Source organism: Arctopsyche grandis, chromosome 6 (genome assembly GCF_051622035.1).
Source record: "Arctopsyche grandis isolate Sample6627 chromosome 6, ASM5162203v2, whole genome shotgun sequence".
NCBI lineage: Eukaryota > Metazoa > Arthropoda > Insecta > Trichoptera > Hydropsychidae > Arctopsyche > Arctopsyche grandis.
This window is the reverse complement of record NC_135360.1, coordinates 7,719,747-7,745,852: the sequence shown is the minus strand read 5'-3', so window position 1 is coordinate 7,745,852 and position 26,106 is coordinate 7,719,747. Positions and strand designations below refer to the sequence as shown.

At 33.7% G+C, this 26,106-nt stretch overlaps 1 protein-coding gene across 9 annotated transcripts; it reads left to right on the top strand.

The window, feature by feature from the left end:
* The first annotated feature begins 7,601 nt into the window (after window positions 1-7,601).
* LOC143913453 (uncharacterized) lies at window positions 7,602-25,616 on the top strand. 9 transcript variants are annotated; one of them, XM_077433264.1, is made up of 6 exons: window positions 7,602-7,644; window positions 11,856-12,025; window positions 18,398-18,500; window positions 21,579-21,816; window positions 24,365-24,453; window positions 24,794-25,616. In XM_077433264.1, exons 2-6 carry the CDS (start codon window positions 11,972-11,974, stop codon window positions 24,901-24,903), a joined length of 594 nt encoding a protein of 197 aa, XP_077289390.1. In that variant the 5' UTR covers window positions 7,602-7,644; window positions 11,856-11,971; the 3' UTR covers window positions 24,904-25,616. The 9 variants fall into 9 exon arrangements, with proteins under 9 accessions (XP_077289390.1, XP_077289387.1, XP_077289388.1 ...); XM_077433261.1 differs by having other exon boundaries at window positions 11,656-12,025; XM_077433262.1 differs by having other exon boundaries at window positions 11,808-12,025; window positions 24,794-25,613.
* The last annotated feature ends 490 nt before the right edge of the window (window positions 25,617-26,106 follow it).

Genomic DNA, 26,106 nt, shown 5'->3' with positions numbered 1-26,106 from the left:
CGTACTTTTATTCGCACAATGTTCAGGTTACTGTCGGCTGATGTAAACGGGTCGTAATAACAATGGAGCGATTTCGGCGTTAGAAACAAAGCGTTCAAAATAGCCGTGCCTATTCAATCATGCACGGTTATAAATATAAAATTTAACACACAAAAACCCACGGGAGGGTTAAAAATACCCTCGCAAGGGTAGTCGAAGGGTTTTATCGACGCACTTTAGTAAACAAACAGTGTATAGGAGAGGAAAGAGGGAGAGAGAGAGGAATTGTTTGCGAAATAATCCCTCGCAGAGTTCTTATCGTGAATACTCGCTTTTATTTAGAGTTTTTTTTTCATTTCACATATTTTTCCGCTCCAGACGCTTCCTCTCTCTTCGTTTTATATTATATTTGTCGCTGGTTGTAGTAACAGGTGTCGGGAACGACCCTCGCAAGAAGCGCTCCCGTTCGCCAATAAAATGGCCGACCCCGGTTTCTCGCCGCTTCGGCAGGGTCTCGAAATTGTCGGAACTGTTAAATTTTTATTAATCAAGAAATCGACGAGGAGTGGGCCAGTCGAGAAACCGGGTCGATGGAGATGGTTGGTGCGCGCCACGGTTTGAGTGTCGGCGTGGTATCGAAAAAGCGGTTTTAAGCTGCGCTTCGTGTCGAATTTGCACCCCTTTGAATTCATCGTTCGGAAAAATAAACGAGTATTATGTATGAGTGTTTGAGCATTCAAAAACGGTCTCTCAAACTGTTTGAGTTACAATATTTTTTTAGACATCAATTAACGTATATTTTAACGTTAAATGGTAAGGTTTTTCGGGTGGTTTCACCGTTGTACCGCTAAAATTCTTGTTCAGAAAATAGGGCAAATTTAAGCATTTGATATAATATCAGACTTAATGACCATATCAGATTTAATGACCATTTGATAGGTTTGCCACTGATTTCGTGGCATTCCACATCATGGCTCAGGAGTAAGGTTGCCAGATGGTATCCAAAAGGAGGACATGTCCTCCTTTTCCATGTTTTGTCCTTCCTTACCTACTATAAGTCCTTCTTTTTGCTAAACATCGGACGGGACTGGCGGAACATAATTCCGTTCTGGAAATTTCAAAGATACTTCAATCCGTAGTTCATATGCTTCGTAATCGAAGAAATAACAATTTTTTGCCACTAAGCGTAAGAGAACAGCTTCGTGATAATGACTTCGTGAAACGAGTCCATTTCCAACGAATTTTTCAGTGTTCACAAGGCTTGTGAAGATTACTTGATGGAATGGATGATACCCTTGGAAGATTTCAAATGTTTTGAGTGGATGACATTGCTGAAAGAGAACGAAAACCTAAAATATGATGATTTAGTTTCATGCATTGAGTTCTTGAGCATCAGAGGTGTAAAGATTGACGATGTTAAGCTACACGATCAATTTTGTAACTTGATTTCATTTCTTAAATCAAAATCAGATGAAGATGAAGCATATTATGATTTGAAGTTGCACGATCAGTGGACAATCTACTTCAAAAGTGTTAAAAACATTGAATGTTTCTCAGACCTGCTCAAAATCTGCGAGTTTTATTTTTGTATAAGCGCACAAAACGCAAATATGGAAAGAGTTTTTTCACTGATTAATACTCAGTGGAGCAAAGAGAGGAATAGACTAAGTGTGCAGTCAGTTAAATCTTTAATTCTTACTCAATACAACTTCAAAAACATGACATGTGAAGATTTTTATAATTATTTGTTAACTTCTTTCCAAAATTGGCAGCTCAGCTAAATATGTATGATTAAAATAAAGTAAAATAATATAAAAAATTCATTTAATTTCTGAATGTCCTCCTTTTTTACAGAAAATCCTCCTTTTTAGACCCATCTGCCCTCCTTTATCAAATTATCATCTGGCAACCCTACTCAGGAGTCACCATTACACAGAATAAGACCGCCACGGTTAAAATTTCGAATGAAAATCAAAACACTATTTGGAATGAATTTATGTAATGTATAAATTATTTAATGTATATAAATAATTTGTAATGTATGATAAAAATATATATCCTAATTTGAAAAATAAAATTAAAATTTGCCAAGGTGCGAGCCAGTTGATATAATTTTAGCAGCACATCACTGGTTTATACGGCCTTCCGGTGTTTCAAAGGAGCTTTTCATGATAGTCAAACGTCCTGGTTTCAGATAAACTCCTTGCTGATCGTAACAACTCAGAAATACAGAAACGAAGTCGCAAAAAATGTACATTTTAAATTTAAATGTCACGGTTTTGGTGTGAATCTAATATATAATTTCGAAAGAGACTTTGTAAGTTTGTATCTTTGGTTGGGAACATCGTTTCTAAGACGACGATTCGATATATATTTTTTTCGATTCAAATAAATTTAATAAAAAAAAATGAATATTTACTATTAGATTCGCCTTGCTTAAGCTGTTTATATTACAAACACTGAGCGAAGCCGGGTAAAACAACTACTAAATCTTTATATAAATCTGGTACTAAAATAATTTTTTAAGCAATTGATAATACAAAATGATAACCATCATACATATAATACAATTATGTACATATGAGCCGTTCGAAGTCCAATTTTCGGTTCCAAAAACACTATTTCAGTTTGACTTAATTCACAAATTGTTATCACTTATAATACATAGTTCGATATGTCCGGAATCTTGGAAAAACAGAATAAATGTACAGGCCACCGGTATTTTTTTAAATTTTGTTAAACGCAATACATTATATTTAATGTTTTGCGAAATATTTCTCGAAATGAAGAAAAGTGGACTTATGCCACTTTCAAATATAACAGCTCAAATATAAAAGGAGTTGTAAAAATAAAATATATTATATATTAAATATGCTAAGATCAAAGCTAAATAAAGGTTAACATCTTTTTACAACTTCATAAAGCGAAATGATTAATAACTGATAAGATAACGTTGATCGGCAACTATGACAGATAGCACGTTGTATGAGACATTGATGTCAACGATTTTTAAAATTTAAATTATAATCATTGTACATATTTTGTTGAGTTATCGTGGTTATTTGACATTTTATTAAAATTTAGTTTTCGCACAACCGCAACGACAAAATTTTGTGATAAAACATATTTTATCACATCTTTGTTTCAAACGAATGCTTGCAATTAATATAATACAAAAGGAAATAATGGTATTTTAAATTATATAATAATTATCTACATACATATGTATAAAACGGATCCACGACGAAACGTTCCCGAACGATACGCCGAACGATACAATGTCCTCGACAAAATGAAAACGTGACATAATGTCAACGGACAAAACGATATAATTTCGTAGACATTATGTCGCGTTATATCGTTCGGCGTTTCGTCCGGGATTGTTTCGCGCACAAATGCATGCACTTAGTTACTACATCAGTATAATCATATAAAAGGCTAAGCCAACCGCTCATTTATCTATTCGTGACAGGCTTAGATATTAAAACTTTTTCATACTTGAAATAAGAGCGTGTTTGGCATATCGTGGAAACTGACAGAGCGAGCGAGACCGCACTAGACACAATGCGCGCTCTGGTTGGGACGAGGATCAAATGGAGAGGACAAAGGCGCGAAGCGTGTGCGCAGTACGGCGTGCTTTCTATTCAGCTTCAAACTTCAAGCACAAATTTTGTTCAATGTGTCACTAGTCTATAAATATTGTAACGTGAGAACATGGGAGAGAGTATCCGCTGTCCATTCGTGGGTGAACAATAGAAACCCCGGGTTACGCTAACGGGACTCAGTAAGTGCCCGAACAAAGGATGTCCCGGGGTTCTCATAGAACGGGGCGAGTGCGGGTAGACAGATCTAAGTGCCTACACAATATACACGCCAACGGATCGGGGATGCTATGCTGGGCAACTTGTCCTTTATAAGAATAGATCAAGTACACACGGTAGATCAAGTATTCTAGAGTGAGCGGTGGTTACGTGCGGATCTCCTGAATTGTTAAAAAAATGCTGTGAAGCAACTTTGGTCTTTCATATGGGTCCTGAACCCACCCCAACGCGACGATATGAATCTAATATATAATTTCGAAAAAGACTTTGTAAGTTTGTAAGTGCTGTTGGTTGGTAATCGAAAACAAAATCAGTTTCTATGACGTTTCAATAGACTTTTTTTTTGATTTAAATAAATTTAATAAAAAAACAAATGAATATTTACTATTAGATTCGCCATGTTTAAGCTGTTTATATTACAAATACTGAGCGAAGCCGGGTAAAACAACTAGTGAAGTAAATAAAGTAAAAGTTAAACAATTCAAGTGCGTAATTTTTTTTTTCAAATAATCCTCAAACATTTAATCAAAAAGAAATATATTAAGAAAAAACCTATAAAGAATCACTTCAACGGTCACACTCCGTCAATTTTTAAACCTTACACTTTTTAATTAGGACTCGAGCCGAGAGTGGTATAAATATTACGGGGGGGTCAGGTTTTTAAAAGCGCACTCGAGAATCTCGAGAGAGAGAAAGAGTAGGACCGAGAACTCTCGAGAATTAAATCGACCGCGACGCTCTCCGCTTCAGCTGAAACGAGCTGCAAATTATTTAAGCGAAACGAATCATTCGCAGACGGACCGCATAGTGGAGTGGAGTCTTATCGCGTTCGCGGTTAACCTTTTCGCTGCCGTTTAGTGCACGCTAACCGGACCCGTGTATTTCGAATACGTGTGTGTGTGTGCTCGAGATCGTTTTGCATGATGAATCAATATTGCACGATCATCATGTTTGACGAATCGGTTGTGCGCTTCAGTGCATGCGAGCCTCTGTATCCGTTCGTGTGAAACTGAACAGGGTTGGCACCAATTCAATTATGTGGATATCTACTTATTCTGTGTGTTACATTTCATGCACATTTTCATCGATTAGTATGATATCGTAATTAGCAATCATATGTACATAGTATCCAAATAACAAATTGTTGAAGAATTTTTTATCTTGGATCAGTTATCTCAAATGATGGCGGCTGTGAAATCAAATTAAAAATCATATAGCAATAGCTAAGATTGAAAATTTGAAAGGACAGGTCTCAAATCTTGGATCATTAATCTTTCATCAAGGAGTCCTCGGCTTCATCGGACATATGTATACATATGTATAGTTAGAAGAGATCTGAATAGCTTGGAATTACTACTTCCGACTAGACATGTGAAGAGTTCTTGGAGAAAGAGAAGGTTTTCTACTCGGTGGACCAGATAGTTCCAAGTCGCTACTTAATCTTGTATGGCTGAAGCCATTGAGCTGATAAAATGTCAAGAAAGATGGAGACGAGCAACGAGATGGTAGATTAACTTGGGAGATCATGACCAAAGATTGGCGTTGGGTTGATGACTTTTGCACAAAAGATGGTTCATTATTGTCAACTGTCCTTTTTTGCTCTCATGCTTTGTACACTAATGGAAGGGTCTATTGTTATTTTTGAAGAACCAAGTCAACGCCCAAGTCTAATCATGACCTACTGCACATTGGATGACTTGAGAAGAAGAATTCATGTCAAATCGTTGACATGTCTAGTAGCAAAGAAAAGGAAGTAGAGAAACATATGAAATAAGGATGATGCCATTTTAGAATCCAAAATGCCACTTTACCTAAAGAAACTATTATTCGATCAATGCGTTTTGCCAGTGATGGCTTATGGATTTGAATATAGAGCAATGAAGATTGGAATCCTGTATTAAGTCCAATGCACCCGAATACACGTAGAACGCTGTATGCTCAGCAATTAGAAAAAAAATAGAAAACGAAATGCATGGGTGAGAAGTTGATGTAGTGGAAAGAGTGAAGAGATTGAATTTTGAAATTTTAGCTCAACTGAAATTAACAACAAAATAAGATTAGCCGCTATCAAGTTAACTAATCATGCTATTTTTTCGAAAAAAGAATTACTCCTGTGGCGCTATAATACAGTTTATGAATCACTATTGATGATACACAGCTTCGCTCGTTAAATCTTTTAAATTTTTTATTAAATTTATTTAAATCGAAAAAAAATAATATTATTTAACGACCGAACAATCAAAAACGTCTTTGACCAATCCAGCCAATCAGAAACGAACTACAGACACCGTTTCAGTTTTATATGTACAATATTATTAGTACGATATATACCATGCAAATTATCGGAAACAAGTTCACGTTTTCATACTTTTTCAATTGTCTAATTATTGATAAAAATTTCACCTGAAGCGTTGATTTAAAATAAAAATTTACAAATTTGATTTTACAGGTATATATTTTTTTCTAAATACATGTGAATATATGTACAATTTTTTAAATTTAGTGGGTCTGGCAACCCCATAGCCCCCCTCTGGCTACGACCGTGTAGCAGTGTGTACATCGTACATAAATTTGCTTTCCTATATCATCACCAAAAAATAAGGCACGTCTCCAAGCTAAAAAAAACTATAAACCAAAATTATCTTCACAACTATTATACATAAGCCAGCAGCATAGCTCGGTCGTCAAGCTTCTGCTTAACAACGAGAGGCGCCGGGTTCGATCCCATGAGCTGACCTCGATTGAAAATAATTTTTCTGGGTATATCTGTAATGCTGCTGGTCAGACTTAGATATTTGTAACTCCTGGTCGATCGTTTCCTATCAGAGTTTGCCAATTTTCTCTGATTTCATTGTTGAATCGGTTCCCGATTAAAAATTGGCTAAAAATCTTTCCTACCTACTATATCACCACTATTTGATTGTTTAATTGATTAATGTACAATAAAATGTATGTACAGTTCATAGATGTTTCGTTAAATTGCGAGTTAGTGTCTCGCAATTCGGCGACTTGTATAATGAATAAAAATGCTGTATTGTTTGTAATTGGCTAGGAAGGCGCATTGGGGTTTACCCAGAGAAATGTAATAATAATAGAAGGGCCCTTACGAATAAATAATTGTTGTCAATATTTCGCGGTACGTCTCTATAAATACGCTACAACAATCGGATAAATTTACTTAATAAAATAATAAAAATGTATCTCATGTTGTTTATTGTGTGTTTTTGAATGCATTGTGCAATTTTTACCGATGCTTGCCCATCTTGCGAGTAATACAAACAGAAAAGTTTTTATCAGACATACGTCGAGCACTAAGCATCAAATACGACTGATGCTAAAATTATTTAGGATTGTCTGTGGACAGTCGTCACTTGACAACAATATGACGCCTAAAGCCACATAACTCATTAAAATTGCGAACCATACTCAATTAAAACAACAACATAAATATTCTCTTAATGAACCCCAAAACTCACTGAACAAATTTAAATCAAACGCACAATTTTAAACCGTCTCACAGAAACAAAAAAAAAAACACATCCTAATCCCTCACACGAAGGATACGCCACTGCCTGAAAACACACCGAAACCACGTACGCTCGCGTATTTACACGAAAACCCTTAACTGGCGCTCCCCAGCTGACGCCAACATCCTCCCAAACCCCCCACCGCAGCGTGGTACTATAAAAAAATAAAAACGATCGATTTCAACGGCATTTGTGACAGCCCTGGTCGATGGCAGCACCTGCTGTTGTCCCTCCCCCACTTCCACACGCGACAGGTGTTTAATCAGCCGACGTCAGTTATCAGCGTGGAACGAGGCGCGCGCGCTCGTCTACCAAAGGTACGCGGGTCGACTTCCACAACAATACACACGCTAACAACGTGCTTTTTTTAATATTAATTTCAAATAAAACAAAACCAGTGATAATACGAAATAGTAATAATAAATTTTTAAAAATCGGATAATTATGACACACACCGGTTTTATATTGATGGGTGATATCAACTATTGATCAATAGTCAACGATCCATTACGAAGTATAATCATATCAGTGACGTAACTAGGATATTTGACATCTAGGGCGGTCTTTAAGTTTGCCACCACCCAATTTTGATTTTTTATTTACAATACTAGTGAATTTATTACATTTTGTTTAATAAATCACTCCAATTTTTACTTTATTTTAAACGAACTATTATGAACTATAAGATTAAGCAGCATTTGATTTAAAAAAATATATATATATATAATTTTTATATATATATATAATTTTAATTATAATATATAATTTTATATATATAATATAATATAAAATTATAATATATAAAATTATAATATATAATTTTATATATATATATATATATATATATATATATATATATATATATATATATATATATATATATATATATATATATATATATATATATATAAAATTATAATATATAATTTTATATATATATATAATTATAATTTCATAAAAAAATCTTTTTTTTGCTCGACTTTTACAAATTTTGTATTTTTTAAATTAATATAGTAGATATATTTTTAAATTTTAAAAATTGTCTTTTTTATTTGGTATGAGGTTTGTATTACAAAAAATACAAAATAAAAACACGCTGAATGGAATATATACATACGTATGAACGAGTCTATGTGACGAGACAGAATGTTAAATAACAGAAAACACAAATATCGGAAGGCAAAGATCGAAAATCGAAAGATCTTAAGTGAGTACATACTCACGTACATACTCACTTAATTTGGGCGAGGAGGATACAACAGGAACAAGAGGAACATGCTTTTCCTACCGTATTCTGCGCGCGCTCATTAATGTACCGTTTACCATGCACCATTTTTTTTTTGATCTTTCGACTTAAGATCTTTCGATTTTCGATCTTTTCCTTCTGATATTTGGGTTTTCTGTTATTTAACATTCTGTCTCGTCACGGAGACCGAAGTAATGAACATATATAGTATGTTTGCATAACAGTTTTTATTTGTTGTATTACCTTCAAAATTTAACATTTATTTTCAAAAATTCCGCCCCCCCCCCAAAAAATCGGTCCGCTTTTTTTTATAGTCTATCATTTGCTAGCCATATTTAAAATATGAGATCCATTGCTAAGCAATTCATTATTTATGTAGTTACGAGCTGGACAGTTCGATTACAAGTAATTATTTTTGTTTTACTAGTTAGGCATAATTACTTAATCGAACTGCCTAACTTGAACTACATAAATAATAACTAGCAAACGATCGACTATACTCTAGAGCAGACCCTCAAAAAAGTTGTATGCTATCGCTGTCCCCACAAATAGATCAAGTCATACATACATACATATGGAAAAATTGTAATATTTAGTTAAAATGTTCATACAGTAGTGAATTGTGATCAGATAGATACAAATGATGATGTAAAAAAGCAGAAAAAAAATTATATTGTGGAAAACTAAATTTTGCTTTCGTATATTTTGTACTTATTTACGTGTAAACAAGCCTTTAAAAACATTTTCATTTCAAAGTCTCATGTTTGGATATAATTTCATTGAAAAGTAGAAACTTAAATATTGACACAGTACACAAAGAGGCAGCAGAGCATCTGACAAAGAAAAAAGTGTCTCTTCGTAGTTGCGAAATGATTCTTTTGATGAGCTATAACTTGAAGAATCGCACTTAATGCCACCTCGATCGCACAAAAGCAAAATGACTTCATCAACACGTCACATTGTAATGTTTGCCTTTAACATGAACCGAAGCAAAAAATCGTTTAGTTTTAAGCTAAACGTACTAATTCATGTTACTTAATTGAAAACAAAAACGTATGATCAACAGATGCTTCAAATAATATTATATATGTACCTATTTTAATTAGAAACTGTTGCCACGTGCTTCGAAATCTATAATATAATTTTCAACAGATATAGCATAAATATGTACAAACTGTAAGCCAACTTTACAATAGTATTATAAATATTTTTTATCAACAATACATATAATCACCCATATTGTAAACAATCTGATACGTTATCATTCGCGTTAAAGCAGTGGGTATTACAACAAACAATCATACGCTCTGGCATGTTAACTCAATTGAAACGAAACTATTCCTTTAATCCTAGCATTATATGTATGTATTTGTATCTAATAATTATTGGCACTGTTAAAATTTGCCGATCCGACAAATTTGCGCTTGAACGCCCACAAGTTGAATGTTTGAGCTATTATTAGCTCCGATTTATATTTTAGTGCATCGATAAGCGAATATTATACAGATGAGATCACATTAAGTGGGGCTGAGCCCAATCGCCATGATGCGATATCTAAATTTGAAGTTGAGCTGTTATCAGCTCGTGCGTACATACACGAAAGTGTCTTAATGCATTTGCACAATTATTTTTATGCAAATTCATAAAAAAAATGTACAAATTTTCCACGTATGAGATCATACCTGTGCGTGCACACCTGTTTGTATGTAGTGAAAGGATTACATTTAGAGCTATGGTATTATTAGTTTGTAATCGATTAAAAGTACATAGACAATTAGATAGTCATTTTATGTATGTATGTATGTACATATGTATATTATAAAATGTATCTGAATAAGCCTATTTTGAACTAATATCAGCTCGAAAGTGCACTCGACGGTATCAAATCGTTTTATAAATACTCGCAGATGATTCAAGCATCATCGTAAATTTTAATTTGAGCTATTATTAGCTTGGCAATGCGCAAAACAATACATTAGCGTTTTATAATACAAAAGGTATAAAACAGTTCAATGATTCATGTTCATATCCGTTTTATGTTCCGTAATATCATAAACCTATATATAATATGTACATACGATATAAAATACATTAAAAAAATGTAGTTAAGGTTGAACTAATATCAGTGTAGTAATGAGAACATATACAATCATCATCACTATCGTCATTTACAGCCATTCACCATCCACTGCTGGATGAAAGCCTCTCCAACACGCTTCCATCCTTCTCTTTTTTACACCTCTCTCATTCACTCACCCCACACATCTTCCTTGCGGCCTTTCTTTTAATCCTTTTCCGTTCTATCAGGTACCATTCTAGCACTTCTTTTATCAACTTTCGTCCAGCGACGTGACCACCTACTGCCATTTCAATCTCTTCACTCTCACCGTTATATCCATTACCCTTTTCATACTTCTCACCCATGTAATTCGTTTACTATCTCTCCTCTTTATACCAAGAATACAGCGTTGCATATACAAACATAGAGAACACAATTTCAAAATTTAAGTATTGAAATCTAAAATAACAAATTTTCAACGCGAATCATCCCACAGAGCACTAGGCACTCGTTTAGGACCCCCAATCTGTGGATGGAGGGGCAAAAGATCCTAAAAATCATAGTGAAATGTTCAAACATTTTTTTTGATTAAATTTACATCATTGATAAAACGGCAATATTTATAGATCCGCCACTAACATATATTGTTAGTGGCGGATATATGTATGTACTATATGAACTAATTAAATCTACAACCGGAATCAGTACAAGATGAGAATTTGAGAAGTCAGGAATTTCCGAATGGATAATTCCTCACATATTATCTAATTGTATGATATATTAAAACGTCATATATTTTAAATGAAAAAAAACCATTGAGGAATTTTAGACTCGTTGATCTAATCTATCCGTCATCTAAACATATCTTACTCCAAATTATATCCCCCCTCTTAAATTAATGCCGTAACGTAACAGGAAAATTTTCATATCATATAACATACATTATATCATTTTAATTACATAATTTTACAAAATGATAAGTGGCAAACAGTGAATTACATTTTCCTAAAGCAATCTAGATAGCGTTCGCTCATCTTATCTCGCTCGCGATAAGATGGCGACCCGTTTATTTAGTCGAAACGGTCGCCATACTTAAACATTCCACAATCAGTATACTATTCAGTGTATCGTCAACCGTACAGTTTGCATAAATTATACTTATTTGCTAAAAAAAGGTGAATAATGAAACTATCAATGGCAATGCCTAATTGTGAATTCTTTAGACATAGTTGAAATGGGACGGACTATACTTGTATAGTGTGACAGTGCGCGGAAGTTGTGTTTAAGATTGTGATATATAAATAGTCAAATTAAATTTAAAAGTACATTTATTTACAAAATGGCTGAAGAAGACAGTGTCGTCAGACTTGAAGATCTACCGATAACGTTTCAGGTATGTTGTTTAAAAAAAATCAATATGAATTCATTTATAGTTAATATTATAAATATGTGCATAGATATCTCTTAAAATAAAGTTTTTAAAATAATTGTTCTAAGAATCATAGTACGTCAAACTGTTTAAAGGAAATATAAAGCTTGTCATGTCAATAATCTAAAGTCAGATCTATCAGGTCTACAGCATAACGTATGCGAACAAGTGCATCATTGCAGTTATAAAAAGTTTCCACTATTGCTATATTTAGTTATAATAACAAGCTGGCCAACTACTATACATATAACGGCCAATAATTGTGGTCTCTTTTTATGTAATAATAGTTGTGTACATATTTACTAATACATGTTATTGTTCTTTTATAAAGTGAGACGGAAAAATAATGATGTGACATATTTTTTTCACTCTCTATTTACCTTAGTTTTGAAATTTTCCCGTCTGTCGAATCCGTTTCTCGTCCCATTTTCCGGCAAAATCGTAATTTCTACTTCATTCCGATTTGACGTCTTAATGTCAGGTTTTGTTTCCGTGTGTCATCGCCAGCGGCACGTGATCACAAAAGACATTCTCCTTTCAGCTTTCAGACGCTGAAACAATTCATTTTAAAATATGAAATAAACTCGAACCGAACTTGCCCGTTCACATTATATAATAATCTATCAAAAATAATGTTTTTGTATTGAAATAATTTGCTAACATCAATTCAATTTTTATATATGTATTATATACATACATACACGTGGACTATTCCCAAGAAAAAACCGTAAAGTAAACGTATAAAATAAATCAAAGAAAAACTTTTACAAAGGTTCAAAGTTCATTCGCAAATTCCCAAAGGATCCATGAGCCATGTATAAAGATAATGGAACGACTATGCATCATTTTGTAAATGTTTAATGCTTTCAGATATAAACACTTGATTTATTGCAATACCTATGTGTACTATAAAATATTATATATGTATGCATATTACACTGAGATAAAGCTTGTGGATTTGCAGAGCGGACAAACATACAACATTATTTATATATGTATGTATGTAAATACATATTTTTCATAATACGCATGAGCAAGCAAGGCGAGCAATAGTAAAGGCATTTTTTGAATAATCTTATTAATTGTGAAATTCAATACTTAAATTTAATTATTTAAGTTCTCTGTTTTTCTTATGTTAATTTCCAAATTTTATGTGTGACTACGAGTATGTTTACCCTTTACTTTATTTCTACCAGCGGAAACTTATCATTGATCTTTTTAAATGTAATATATTATTTGTCGGTTTTGATTTAAGACTTCCTAAGTTTTCCTTTTATGATAAAATAAAATAAAATATCTACTGGTGGCATGCCATGAATTTTGAAACAGGGGGCTAATATGGACAATAAATATATATTTTTAATTTTTGAATTATAAAAATCTCACTTGAAGTGATGAGTATAACTTTTCATTTTTGTCCTAGCAGATTTCAGTAGCAGTATTTCAATAATTAAAAATATTTTTTTGTCCATACCTAGTCCCTGTTTTAAAATTCACGGCACGCCACTGATGTCCACATATTTCATTTTGTTCTCCAGCTTCTACGTGGTAATACGTCATGCCCCTCGTTGCTGGAACAGTTGGCACTTTATGTCCCTAATAATTATGTGCGAGGTAGATAGACATCATCATTTCCCCTGCGCTACAAACGATTGCAAACCAAGCGGCCGCATGCTCATTTCGCTGCATGCTCATTTCATACTTTTGTCTCGGCTTTTGCCATTTTAAACTTACCAGAAAGATCCAATTCAATTTTACGAAAAGTCATCTACGCAACCCCATGAATATCTCGTCTTTCGTACATGCTAAAATTCAAACAGTTAAAATTCAATCGAAATGAGCATGCAGTCAGTTGGTTTGCAATCACTATTCCAAGAGCTATCCGACTTCCAATGAAATCATTGTTGCTGAATGTGATATTTTCCACCTTAGTGAGCGTATATTATAGGAGATTATTTAAACTCATCTGCCTGGTAGCCTGCACTCATCTTTATTTTTATAATTGTATGTGATGCATAAGTAGAATTTTGATCTTCTCTCTTCCATTTGGGCCTCGTAGGGATGGTTTATATTTATGTATTTTTTTTTAATCTATACCAGGAAGGCCTAGTAAGTAACCCAAATGCGCCTCCCTGGCCAGAAACATTGTACATTTGATACAAGTATTAAACAAAGTAAATACATATCAATTAACACCCACAGAGACATCTATGGTCAGATTTGTAAATTTGTAGCATTTTCAAACAAATCAGCGAAATTCAGTAAATACACGTCAATCAACATTCACAGATACATAATGTTCAGATTTGTAAATTTGCAGCATATTATACAATTCAGCGAAATTCGAGATTGCTGAAAACTCGATATTTGAGAGAAAATGGTTTCAATGAAAATCAGATAAATTGGCAAACTCTGATAGGAAACGATCGACCTGGAGTCACAAATATCCAAGTCTGACTTATGTACTCAGAAAAATTCTTTACAATCGAGGTCAGCTCACGGGTTCGAACCCGACGCCTCTCGGTGCTAAGCAGAAGCTTAACCGCCGAGCTATGCTGCTGGCTATGTGTCCGGGCGGTATGTGTCCAGGGGGTACATGTCCGGATACCGGGTAAAACAACTAGTACATAGATATTTTCCTCTTCTCTATTATATTTTCGACCATTGTGGTGACCATTGTTTCGACCATAATGGTCCAAACTTAATTAAATAATAAATAAATAAATATTTCACAAATGAAATCTGCATTATATGTACACTAGTGTTGGGCCCGTTGATTTCAACGGGTGGTTTCGAAAAGGAATTGAAACACGAATAAAAATAAAGTTATATATGTAGTATAATGTATAATGTAAGATCATTTATAGGCGCACCCGCACGTAATATTAATCGTAATATAAGTGGCATATTATACACTTAGCATTCCAACCCGTTCGAAATGATGATTGAATGTGTGTGTGCTCTAGGGGCTTCGCTCCCCGCGCCTCCATCACCCTGGGGTCTTCGCCCCCCGCGCCCCCGACGCCTCCAGTGGTCTGGGGGCTTCCCTCCCCGTGCCTTCGTCGCCCTGGGGGCTTCGCCCTCCACGCCCGGAGGACACGGCGAATGCGACAACGCTCGACGTCCCCCCTTCCCCCACTACCACGCTTCCCGGCATCTCGATCACTCGGCTGTGATTGGTTCCACATACTGGTTGATCGTCCGTCACAAACATACAAACATACATACATACATACATACACATTTAACGACAGTCGGTTTTTATATATATATATATATATATATATATATATATATGTATATATATATACTAGCGTACTACTATATTATAGTAGTACGCTGTCTGCATCGGGTTAACCGTCGCATATTTACCATATATTCCCATCACTACCGTGACTCATCAGTATTATTTACACGGTCCGACAATATTGTTATGACCGGTGCAAAAGTTCAATAAAAACCTTACAACAATATAATAATATTACACATACACACACAAACACGCCTAGTTGTTAATGAGATTCGAACCCATGACCGTGTCTGCGACGCGTACCGTGACGGACAACCGACTCTACTTCCGGTCGATTCGACAACGCCATATTCATACGATCACTTCCGATCGCTGGCATTTCGAAATCCAACTTCCGGTCGGCATATTGCACATTATCGAACTATTTTTTTTAACAAAGTATTTTTCACTGTCTCATCCATCACAATTTCAGATTATTTTCATCTCGTTTTCGTGTTATATTGAGTGTGATTTTTTATAATCATCATCACGAAAGTGTCATTAGGCGTTGATGTTAAAAATTGATTAACGCGTCTGATTTTGAACGCGTCATGATTTTCAATTGAGTCATTCAAGGACGAATTCGTCAAAGTTGGTGCATACTAACTGCGAAAACTATATATGTATGTATATCGTGCAATACAACTACATGTTATATATGTAGTTTAAAATTTTGCACTGACAATTAAACAGAATTATTCCTAAAGTTTAACCATGCATACGTTTAACTCACAAACACTCATCCTGCAGTGTTTATACAACACGGTCGGGAAATTTTACCTTTACGCTTAATGCCTTCTATAAATGTTTGTTCACCGTGTACATAAATCTACAGTTTTAAAATTAATACCGAAAAATTCGGAATGCTAACTCATGGATTTCTTATGGATCAATTTCTTACTTTTCTTTTCATCTTTTATCAACGCCAAGCAACTCAATCAATGATTAAAAATTCTCTCAAAAGAATAGCACTTTACAAAAAAGCGGTAAAACGCAATATATAGCATAGCTTAGTGGTTGCGTTAATGCTAACCACCGAGAGGCTGCCGAGTTTCGATCCTGTGGGTTGACCTCGATTGAAAATAATTTATTCCGAGTATTCCTGTAGTGCTGCTGGTCAGACATGGATATTTGTGACTCAAACTCTTTCTTTTCCTATCAGAGTTATCCAATTCATCTGACTTCATTATTGAAACGGCACCTCATCAAATTGGCTAAAACGATCCTACCCATTATATCATATATTTTTATAATAATAATATTTGTTTTCTGGAAACAAATTGAACTGGAAAAAAAGAGCACAAATCAAACAATTTTACGAAAACGACGGGACAAACGCAAAACACATTCAAAACGGGACTGTCTCGGCCGAAACGAGACATAGGGTGGCCCTTATAAGGGCTAATGTTGCTGTGAAAATTCGATCAAACTGTTGATCATTAGAGAATCATTAGACATATAAGAGGATGGATAAATATACATAGGTACAATAATAATCAGCATAATACTAGATCAAACACATGAAGAGATTCCATTGTGTTTGTCATTCGAAAATTAAATAAAAATACATAGTAATAGCAGTAAAATTATGCATGACGTGTAACAATCGATTCGAATTACGTATGTGATGTGCCTGTCAAAAAAAACCGAACAGAAGCAACAATGTCAATGCTACGAAGCCAAAAAAAAGTTGTATTCACATGGAATCATCATCCGTACACACTATATATTTCGTACGCAACATATGTATGTATTTTGCTAACATAATTAAGATGATAGCGATGTAAAAGTAAAAGTGGAAAAGTCGTCGTTTATTAAAATATTAAAATAAGACTAATTGCCCTCTTGTATAACATTAGTGTGTATGGATTATGTGTATATAAATTTTAGCAAAATTATCTACGCCACGAGAGTGGGAGAGGAAACGCGTTACGTATCGTTTCAGTTGAAATACATATTTAAATAATTCGAAAGATAAATATCACTACGAATGAGGCAGACGATGAAATTATATGTACATATGTACATACATACACATATATATTCTGTTTCGTTTTGCGGTGACGATCGGATGAAGTTAGCGGTCTTCGTTTACGATTCAATACCAGATTTAACGTGTAATCAAATCGATTCAGCAGTTCAATGTCAATTATGTCATGAAACCGACTGTAATACATCGAAATCGACGAAAAAATCAATACTTTTGATGAATAATTTTTTAAAAATTGTATCAAAATATTTAAAATACTCGAATTCATATTATCCAGCACTGCACGGCAACAACCCGGCACAGCAGTACACAAAAAAAACTATTCTATTCATACTATATTCATAACTATTCTAATTATTCATAATTATTATTATTCATACTATATTCATAACTATTCTATTCATACTATAGAGCAGCGCACGTTTCGACACGTTCAGACTTGTTTTGGTCGAGTGCAGAGCAAAATCGGCCCACATATACATTGCAGTGCGCGACGTTACGACGCAATATTGCTTGCGTCGTATCGTCGGTTGAATACTGTCACGCACTTTCGTTAGTAAGCGTGTACTATGACGTCACGTCATGCGTGAATATTTCCACGGTGGCCAAAGAAAACCGGACACGTACTGCTGTATAATGTGAGTAGACCGTGTCGGTTCCTGCCGCTACGTCTATGCCACGTACACATTACGGAACATTTGGATGTGTCCATATAGAATGTTCTACAGAATATTTTTCATACTGCTGTTTTCGGGCAGTTGCCAGTCGGTGCTGTACCAGTTTAAGTCAATTGTTGACTGTTTATCTTTGAAACGGTAATTGCTTTATTAGTCACATTACGATTTCCCAAAAGACAATTTTTACCATGAAAATCGCGAATATGGAATATTTGGTACTCGAGTTCTCGTTACTATTATAGTTATCGTTAGTATGATGGACTTTTCGGCTGCCAGATGTTCCGTTATAGAGATTTTAGTGACTTTTGGGCTAGCACTTTGTGACCAATAATCACCGAACCCTTTGAAACATATTCAAATGGATATTTATATATTTTCAGGTGAAATATTTGGGATCCCAGAATGCTGGAGGACTGTGGGGTATCAAACATACCAGAAAACCCGTCGACAATATGGTCAATGATGCCAAGAACCTACCTCCAAGTAAATTAATATGCATTATTTTAGATTAAATCATATATTTAAATAAGTTTTTATCAATTATACAAATCTGTATGTATGTATGCATCATTTTGCCAAAAAAAGTATTTTTGGTTTGACGTTTGTTTACCATTCGGATTAATTTTCTATAATCATATTATGAGCTTTTCATATGTTTGTTTCTAAAATGGTAGATATACCTATACATACATACATATACAATTTGAAGCATGTTGGATGATTTTTGATTATTTATTTTTAATTTTAATTTGTACTTTAGACCGTTTGAATTAACTAGGTAATCCAATTGAGAGTGTGATTATATTGAAACATTGATTGATTTAATTTTGCGTACTATGTAAAAGCGATACATTACAACGTATAATTAAATTAAAGCATTCGAACGATCAATAGTGATTAACGAAATGCGTGATAGATTTGCTTTGAATTTTAAATATTATTATTTGCTCGAAAGCTATTGGTCTCGATTACGAGCTGGCATGTGAAATTAAATAATCGATGTTTCGAATCTATGAAATATTTACAAAAACTTTTATTAAATTAGAATTCTAAAGAGCACACTATTTTGATCGATGGATCAAAGTTGGTCAAAATAAAAATGAATAAAAAAAATGATCAATCATAAATTGATACGTAGCTTTCAAGTGAAGTTCAATCAGAAAAATATAACTTGAAAGTAAAAATAAAACGAACGATATAAAACAACCATCAATCAAAATCAAATTTTCCATTTGAAAAATCAACAGGATGCAATCAAATTTGAAAAATTATTCCACAAAATCTATTTTTGTATCTTAGAATAAAATTTATTGTTTGTGAGTCAATTTGAATTAAAATAAATACTAAAAATTGGTACCGTGTATTAGTAAACAACAGAAATGATATATTTTTGCAAAACTACATCCGACGACTTATCGGACAATCAGCTGGGCGATTTATATTTTAGATTAGCCAACTATTTCAAGAATTTACAATATCATAAACTATAACAGCTTCAACGTGCTACAATATACTGGGAAAATAATTGATTTATAAGTATTTCTGTATTGCTGCTGGTTAGACTTGGATATGTGTGACTCAAAGTCGATCATTTCCAATGAGAATTTTCAAACTTATCTGATTTGATTGTTGAAACGGTTCCTCATCAAATTAACAAAACCACCCTACCCACTATTTCACTACTATTGGAATATGATTTAAAATTCATACCTTTATATACACAAGTTTAATAACAAATTTGTCGCTCGGGGGCTACCCGTAATGGCATAATGGGAAAATATTTTATTTTTTATTTATTTTATTTTACATAGATATTATATACCAGGAAGCGATGCGGTGCAAACGATCGACAAGCGCCAGACAAACTGAACCACAGATTAACGACACGTGTACCTTATGCGTGCACACTGTTCGCACTTACACTAAGCGAAATCTACCCGAAGTCCCGAAATACCTACCCTGTACACGTTCTGTGCCTCTGATACTTTAGTTCCGAATTTTGCTTTATTAAACTCGCCAGAAAGATCCAACTCAATTTTAATAATTGCATCTGTGCACATCGAAAGGTTACTCGTCATCTGATGTGCAATCTATCATTCGTGAAGTCGAGAATTACGTTTAAAGCAGCCATCCAGTTAATCTGTGGTTCAGTCTGTCTGGCGCTTGTCGATCGTTTGCACCAAACCCACCAGGAAGGCCTACAGGTAAACCCCAATGCGTCTTCCTAGACAATTCATTACAAACATTGCAGCATTGTTTATTACATAAATCGCTGTATTTCGAGAGGCTTTTAGAACACGAAATTAGCAATTAATTAATCCATAGAGACATCTATGGATTTAGACTTGTACATAATTTTTTTTATATAAATCAAAAACCAATATTTGTGACATAGCGGGTAGGATGTTTTTTGCCAATTTGATTTGGAAAAACCGTTTAAACAATGAAATCAAATAAATTGGCAAACTCCGATATATCACAAATATCTAAGTATGACCAGCAGCATTAAATAATATATTAGCACGACGAGATCGAACCTGGTAACTTTTCAGTGCTACAGATAAACGCAACCACCGAGCCATTATGCTGACTATAGGTAGGGTTGCCAGATGGTATCCAAAAGGAGGACATGTCCTCCTTTTCCATGTTTTGTCCTCCCGTTCTCCCTTACCTACTGTAAGTCCTCCTTTTTGCTAAACATCGGGCGGGACTTATTTATGATGATTTACTTTCATGCATTGAGAGATTGACGATGTTAAGCTACACGATCAATTTTGTAACTTGATTTCATTTCTTAAATCAAAATCAGATGAAGATGAAGCATATTATGATTTGAAGTTTCACGAGCAGTGGACAATCTACTTAAAAAGTGTTAAAAACATTGAATGTTTCTCAGAACTGCTCAAGATATGCGAGTTTTATTTTTGTATAAGCGCACATAAAGCAAATGTGGAAAGAGTTTTTTCACTGATTAATACTCAGTGGAGCAAAGAGAGGAATAGACTAAGTGTGCAGTCAGTTAAATCTTTAATTCTTACTCAATATAACTTCACAAACATGACATGTGAAGATTTTTATAATCATTTGTTAAAAAACCAAGAACTTCTTTCCAAAATTGGCAGATCAGCTAAATATGATTAAAATAAAGTAAAATAATATAAAAAATTCGTTTAATTTCTGAATGTCCTCCTTTTTTACAGAAAATCCTCCTTTTTAGACCCATCTGCTCTCCTTTATCAAATTATCATCTGGCAACCCTAACTATAGGAATCTCTACGTTAAAAGTATCGTAGACAAAACCTTCGACAGGCAAATCGCCAAACACACGACGATCTCGCAAATCAACGATCGATTGCATCACGTCCTTAAGATTGCTCTAAAAATATAAACAAATAGAAATGTGTGTGTGTGTGTGTGCACACGTGCTCCGAGCCGCTGAAAAAATGTCACTGTTTGCCCGGTGAAATGCACAACAAGTATGCGAAGAGCGAACCGGTTCGGACCGGTTCGAGCTCCGAAACATCTGTACAAGCGGCGGGAACGCTTTTTGTTTTGTTTCAGGCCAGATTTTGCCAATCGTCAAGTTGACTGTCTCCACGGCCGGCGTGCAAATCAACTCGATCGGCTCGCATAAGAAAGAGAGCGTGCGCACCCAGAACACGTTCAAGATCGAGTCCATATCCTACGGAGTGCAAGATTTGATCTACACCAGGGTTTTCTCGATGATCATCGTCAGGGACGCTGAGGCCGTGAAGAATCAGATTCCGTTCGAATGCCATGCGTTCGTGTGCGACTCAAAGTAAATGCCCCATCTATGTACTAACTAATGCACTCTACAATGTCTATGAAAAGGGTAGTCTTTAGGGATTGCATCACCGGTATACCGGTTTACCGGTAACGTCAACAAAATGCCGTCATCGGTAAATACCGGTAAAATTTCTAATTAACCGGTTAAATTAATTGCCGGAAACTATTTTATCGCAAATATAATATTATGCAACATCAAAAATCATAATATGCATTCATACATAATTGCATAATACATTAAAAATCGATGCAAATGGCATTGTGGTATTGTGGTAAATGGTATTGTGGATTGAGTCGTCTGGAATTTGTTCATTCTCATTATTAAATGCGGCAATTTTAAATTGATAAATTCACTGGCAACACAGACCAAACAAATCATAATAAATGCGACCAGGTGGTTGTTTCAAAGTGGTTATTTTTCCTGATAACGTTAACTTATATTGAATCGTAAATGAATGTCAAATAAATGGTTACTTTTCCTAATAACATTAACTTATAAAAAAGTTCTTATCCATTAAAAAATAATGTCATTTACCGGTAAATACCGGTATACTGGTAGTAGGAAAAAAACATTTACCATTTACCGGTTTATGAATATTGACGGTAAATTGCAATCCCTAGTAGTGTTCCTTTTGTTTCATTTTCTTTTAGTATTTTGGAAAGGAATTAATATGTAATTTTTAATTTATTACTTCTATGCAGTACGTTGCAAGAAAAATTTGGAATTATCTACATAGAAAAGTCACTAAACTTCACTAAAAAGTCACGACGGTTTATTTTATATCTTGAAAAAAGTATCCATAAATATACTCAACATACAATTACTAGTCAGCATAGTATTTGTTTACTCTACATTGAAAGGCTGTCCAATATACATTTCAAATATACGCTTTCGTGAGTTGAAAATACTGTACTCCGACATATTAAAAAAAAGTAAGAAGCATTTAGTTCACCTTAGCTCATTTATGGAGTTATCAGTCTTGTGCTTTAGGGACTCAATATTTTCTTATTTTATGAAAATTATCTTATTTATTACGGTAAATTGTAACTTGAATCTCAACATGCTTATTGGTTGAATATTTTATGTACATATTTAATGTGAAGTTCAAATGCTACCATGTAGTGAAATGTATTGACTTTTATGTATGCATTTGTATTTTTAAAGGTTTTCCATAGAAAAATAATATAAAGCTACTTTCACTGTACATAATTTGATTCAAAATAAATAAAATATATCTACATGTAGATTCTGTTTCCATTATAAACTCAGAATACCTAAAGCGGATACTCCAATTGAAATGTGTACTCTACAGTTTCTTGTTGAAATACGAAAGTTAGGCATTCTGGATGATTCTTATTTTAAAGTGGGTTGCTTACATAAAGTGGGTTGTGGGTGAACATACATAATTTGCTTACATACATATGTACATACGAGTCCTATTTTTCCTCGGGATAGGTCCTTTGTTAATAAAAAATAATAAATCTATTTATTGTAAAACGGTTACATCACATTCGTCAGGAAATTTCTCTGTAGGAATGGTTTTCCTCCCATAGAGCTAAGACACAATTAAACCAGAGATAAACTGCAATTTTTTTTAAGAATTAAAGGTTGTGCAATTAAATCAGACTGTTCAACTGTAAAACCGGTGAGTTGTGTAGCGTCGATAGAAAGGCGCGTTTGAATATCTAGCTGTCATCACGTCGATCTGACAGATAATTCCAACGTATTATAATTTGATTTAAATGGTTTTGTTAATGATTAAATTTCTCTAGCGTCATGTTGGAGACATTTGCTTATTTTAATCAGAGTTAGCCTGTGAAATATCAAAACGATTTTAATAGTGGAAGTATTACAAATTCAACCCACAAATGTATTGAGCACGATCAGTGTAATAAATAAAAAAAACTTGTAAAAAATACAACAACGTTGATTTATACCATCTGAACAAAAATGAAAAAAACAGAATTAATTCATTATTTCACAGAAAAAATTAAATTATATTGAAAAATAAATCTTCATCTATGTATGTACATATATAATACATATAGTAACTTATTGGGATATTTCCAACTTCTTAAGCCTTTACCTTTAATAAAATCGATACTAACTTGGATTTATTGAGTAAGAATATGGAAATTTTAGTCTGGCTCTTTTAAAATTTATTAAATCTTCTGAAATAAAACTTATTATATAAAACATTATAAAGTTCAACTTAAAATTTTAAATACAAAAAAATAGCTCACAACTACACCTTAGCTATATAATAACAATTCGTTTAATTGAAATCAAAACAATAATACAAAACATTTCAATATTGTATTATTGCTCAGTTAGTGAAAAAAAATAACATTATTATATCGAATTTCTTGATCAATATTTTGTGTTGCTATCACCGACTGTTAATTTAAAATCTGCCCACTCATACTTGAACACAAAGCTGACGAGCACTCGTGCAAATTCCTAGCATATTATTTTCACCATATACATACATACATATAATATTTCGTCTGTTTTGACGCGAAAATTTTATTCATTTCAGAAATGCAGCGCGAAAACTGACGTACGCCTTAGCGGCCGCATTCCAAGAATATTCCGAAAGGGTTAAACAAAGTCAAGCAGATTCAGCAGGTTAGTATATAGAACACAAACACACAAAATATTCGAACCGAAATTAGGTATATATTACAGCAATATTTACACTATTTGCATCGCAAATTCCAAAGAATATTAACGCCACATTGCACTGTCCACGCAAACTAACACCGAAGTTAGCACACCGTGCAACGTTCGCTGCAATTGCAGCCTCGTAAAATCTGAATATTTATTACACGAGCAATTAAACTCTCGGGTGTATGCGGGTGTATGTGCAAATGCAATAATGATAAAATTACATGTGCATTGAAATTCGCAATTTATTAGCTTTCTACGCGCGTTAAACGCTAACTAATGTTGCTGTTGCGTTTTTCAGACGGCGATGGCGAAACTCCGAGGCCGATGAATGTGAAGAAAAAGTTCGCCATAGACTTGAGAACGTCTGAGGAGATCGAGGCGGATATGAACGCTGAGACTGAGGCTTAAAAGAAGAAAGGGCTTAAGTGCAAAGTGCCGTTTACATCTCGTTAAGTATGCATGCTGAAAAAGAGAAAAAATGCTAATGGACGTGCTTTCGACTGTGTGCTGCTGAATACATGTTCGACGATGATCTTAACAGACTGAAAGTTTGTCGAAAATGATGAATATAAAATAATATAATATATTTAAAAACAAATTATAATACTTACATTACAAAAAAGTCCTGAAAAAAAAAGTATTTCAAAATTACAGTATGTAGGCACTGAAGATGTTAAAACGTTTAGATTTTTTCCTATTGGCTAGAATATAAAACCAAATATAATATATTTTCTTTTACCATAATATGAACTAGCATTTTCAAATAAATAAAAATTGCTATATTAAATAGTTTTAGCAGTGACATCTAGGTACAATTTAAGAAATGACTTTATAATATTTTTTATTATGGAATAAATTCTGCACGATTGTCAATATTAAAACTAAAGAAAGAACAATTTAATAGTTGCGTAAATAATAATAATAATAATAATAATGTTTATAGTGTGAAAATGTATATTTTTTAAAAGTAATTAATCGTACTTATTGTATTCAATTTAATATTTGAGACCAAAGTTAATGTTTGTACCAAATTTTATTATATGTTTTTATGCACCATTTTAATAGTTTGTATATTTATGTATTAGAAAAAAGCGTTCATTTAATATAACGTTGTTTTGAAGTAATTGTTTTTGTTTTGGTTAAGTATATCATTTTTAAGCTTTATGCATCGCCTAAAAATTATTGTAGAATTTTATTTCTACCAATCTTAGTTAATTCAATTCAAATACAAGTCAAAATGAGACAATGTCAAAATTAAAACAAAAAGTGACATCTATTGTTATTTTTTTACACTAAACAAATTTTCCAATTTGCATACAAATTTGAATCATTTAGTTTTCACACGCAAATTCAAAACAGTTACCGATGATTGCAACGTGTCAAAACAATGACATGTAAAATAGGCATGTATTGCAAGCTAAACGGTCAAATTATATGAACGGGTATCGATGATGGATACCCGTTGCTTTCGTGATGACAATGACCTCAAATTATGTTATCTGCGTTGAAAAAAAATAACAGTTATGTGAAAACATTTCACAACACAACATTTTTTCTATCATAATTCACACGTGCACTTGCAGTGAATTTAACCCGACAAAGAACTCTACA

Bases quoted from the DNA above. Each gene is read 5' to 3' on its own strand.
- LOC143913453 (XM_077433264.1), top strand. From the start codon at position 11,972: ATGGCTGAAGAAGACAGTGTCGTCAGACTTGAAGATCTACCGATAACG. The intron at 12,026-18,397 runs GTATGTTGTTTA...ATATATTTTCAG, and splicing joins ATCTACCGATAACGTTTCAG to GTGAAATATTTGGGATCCCA. The intron at 21,817-24,364 runs GTAAATGCCCCA...TATTCATTTCAG, and splicing joins GCGTTCGTGTGCGACTCAAA to AAATGCAGCGCGAAAACTGA.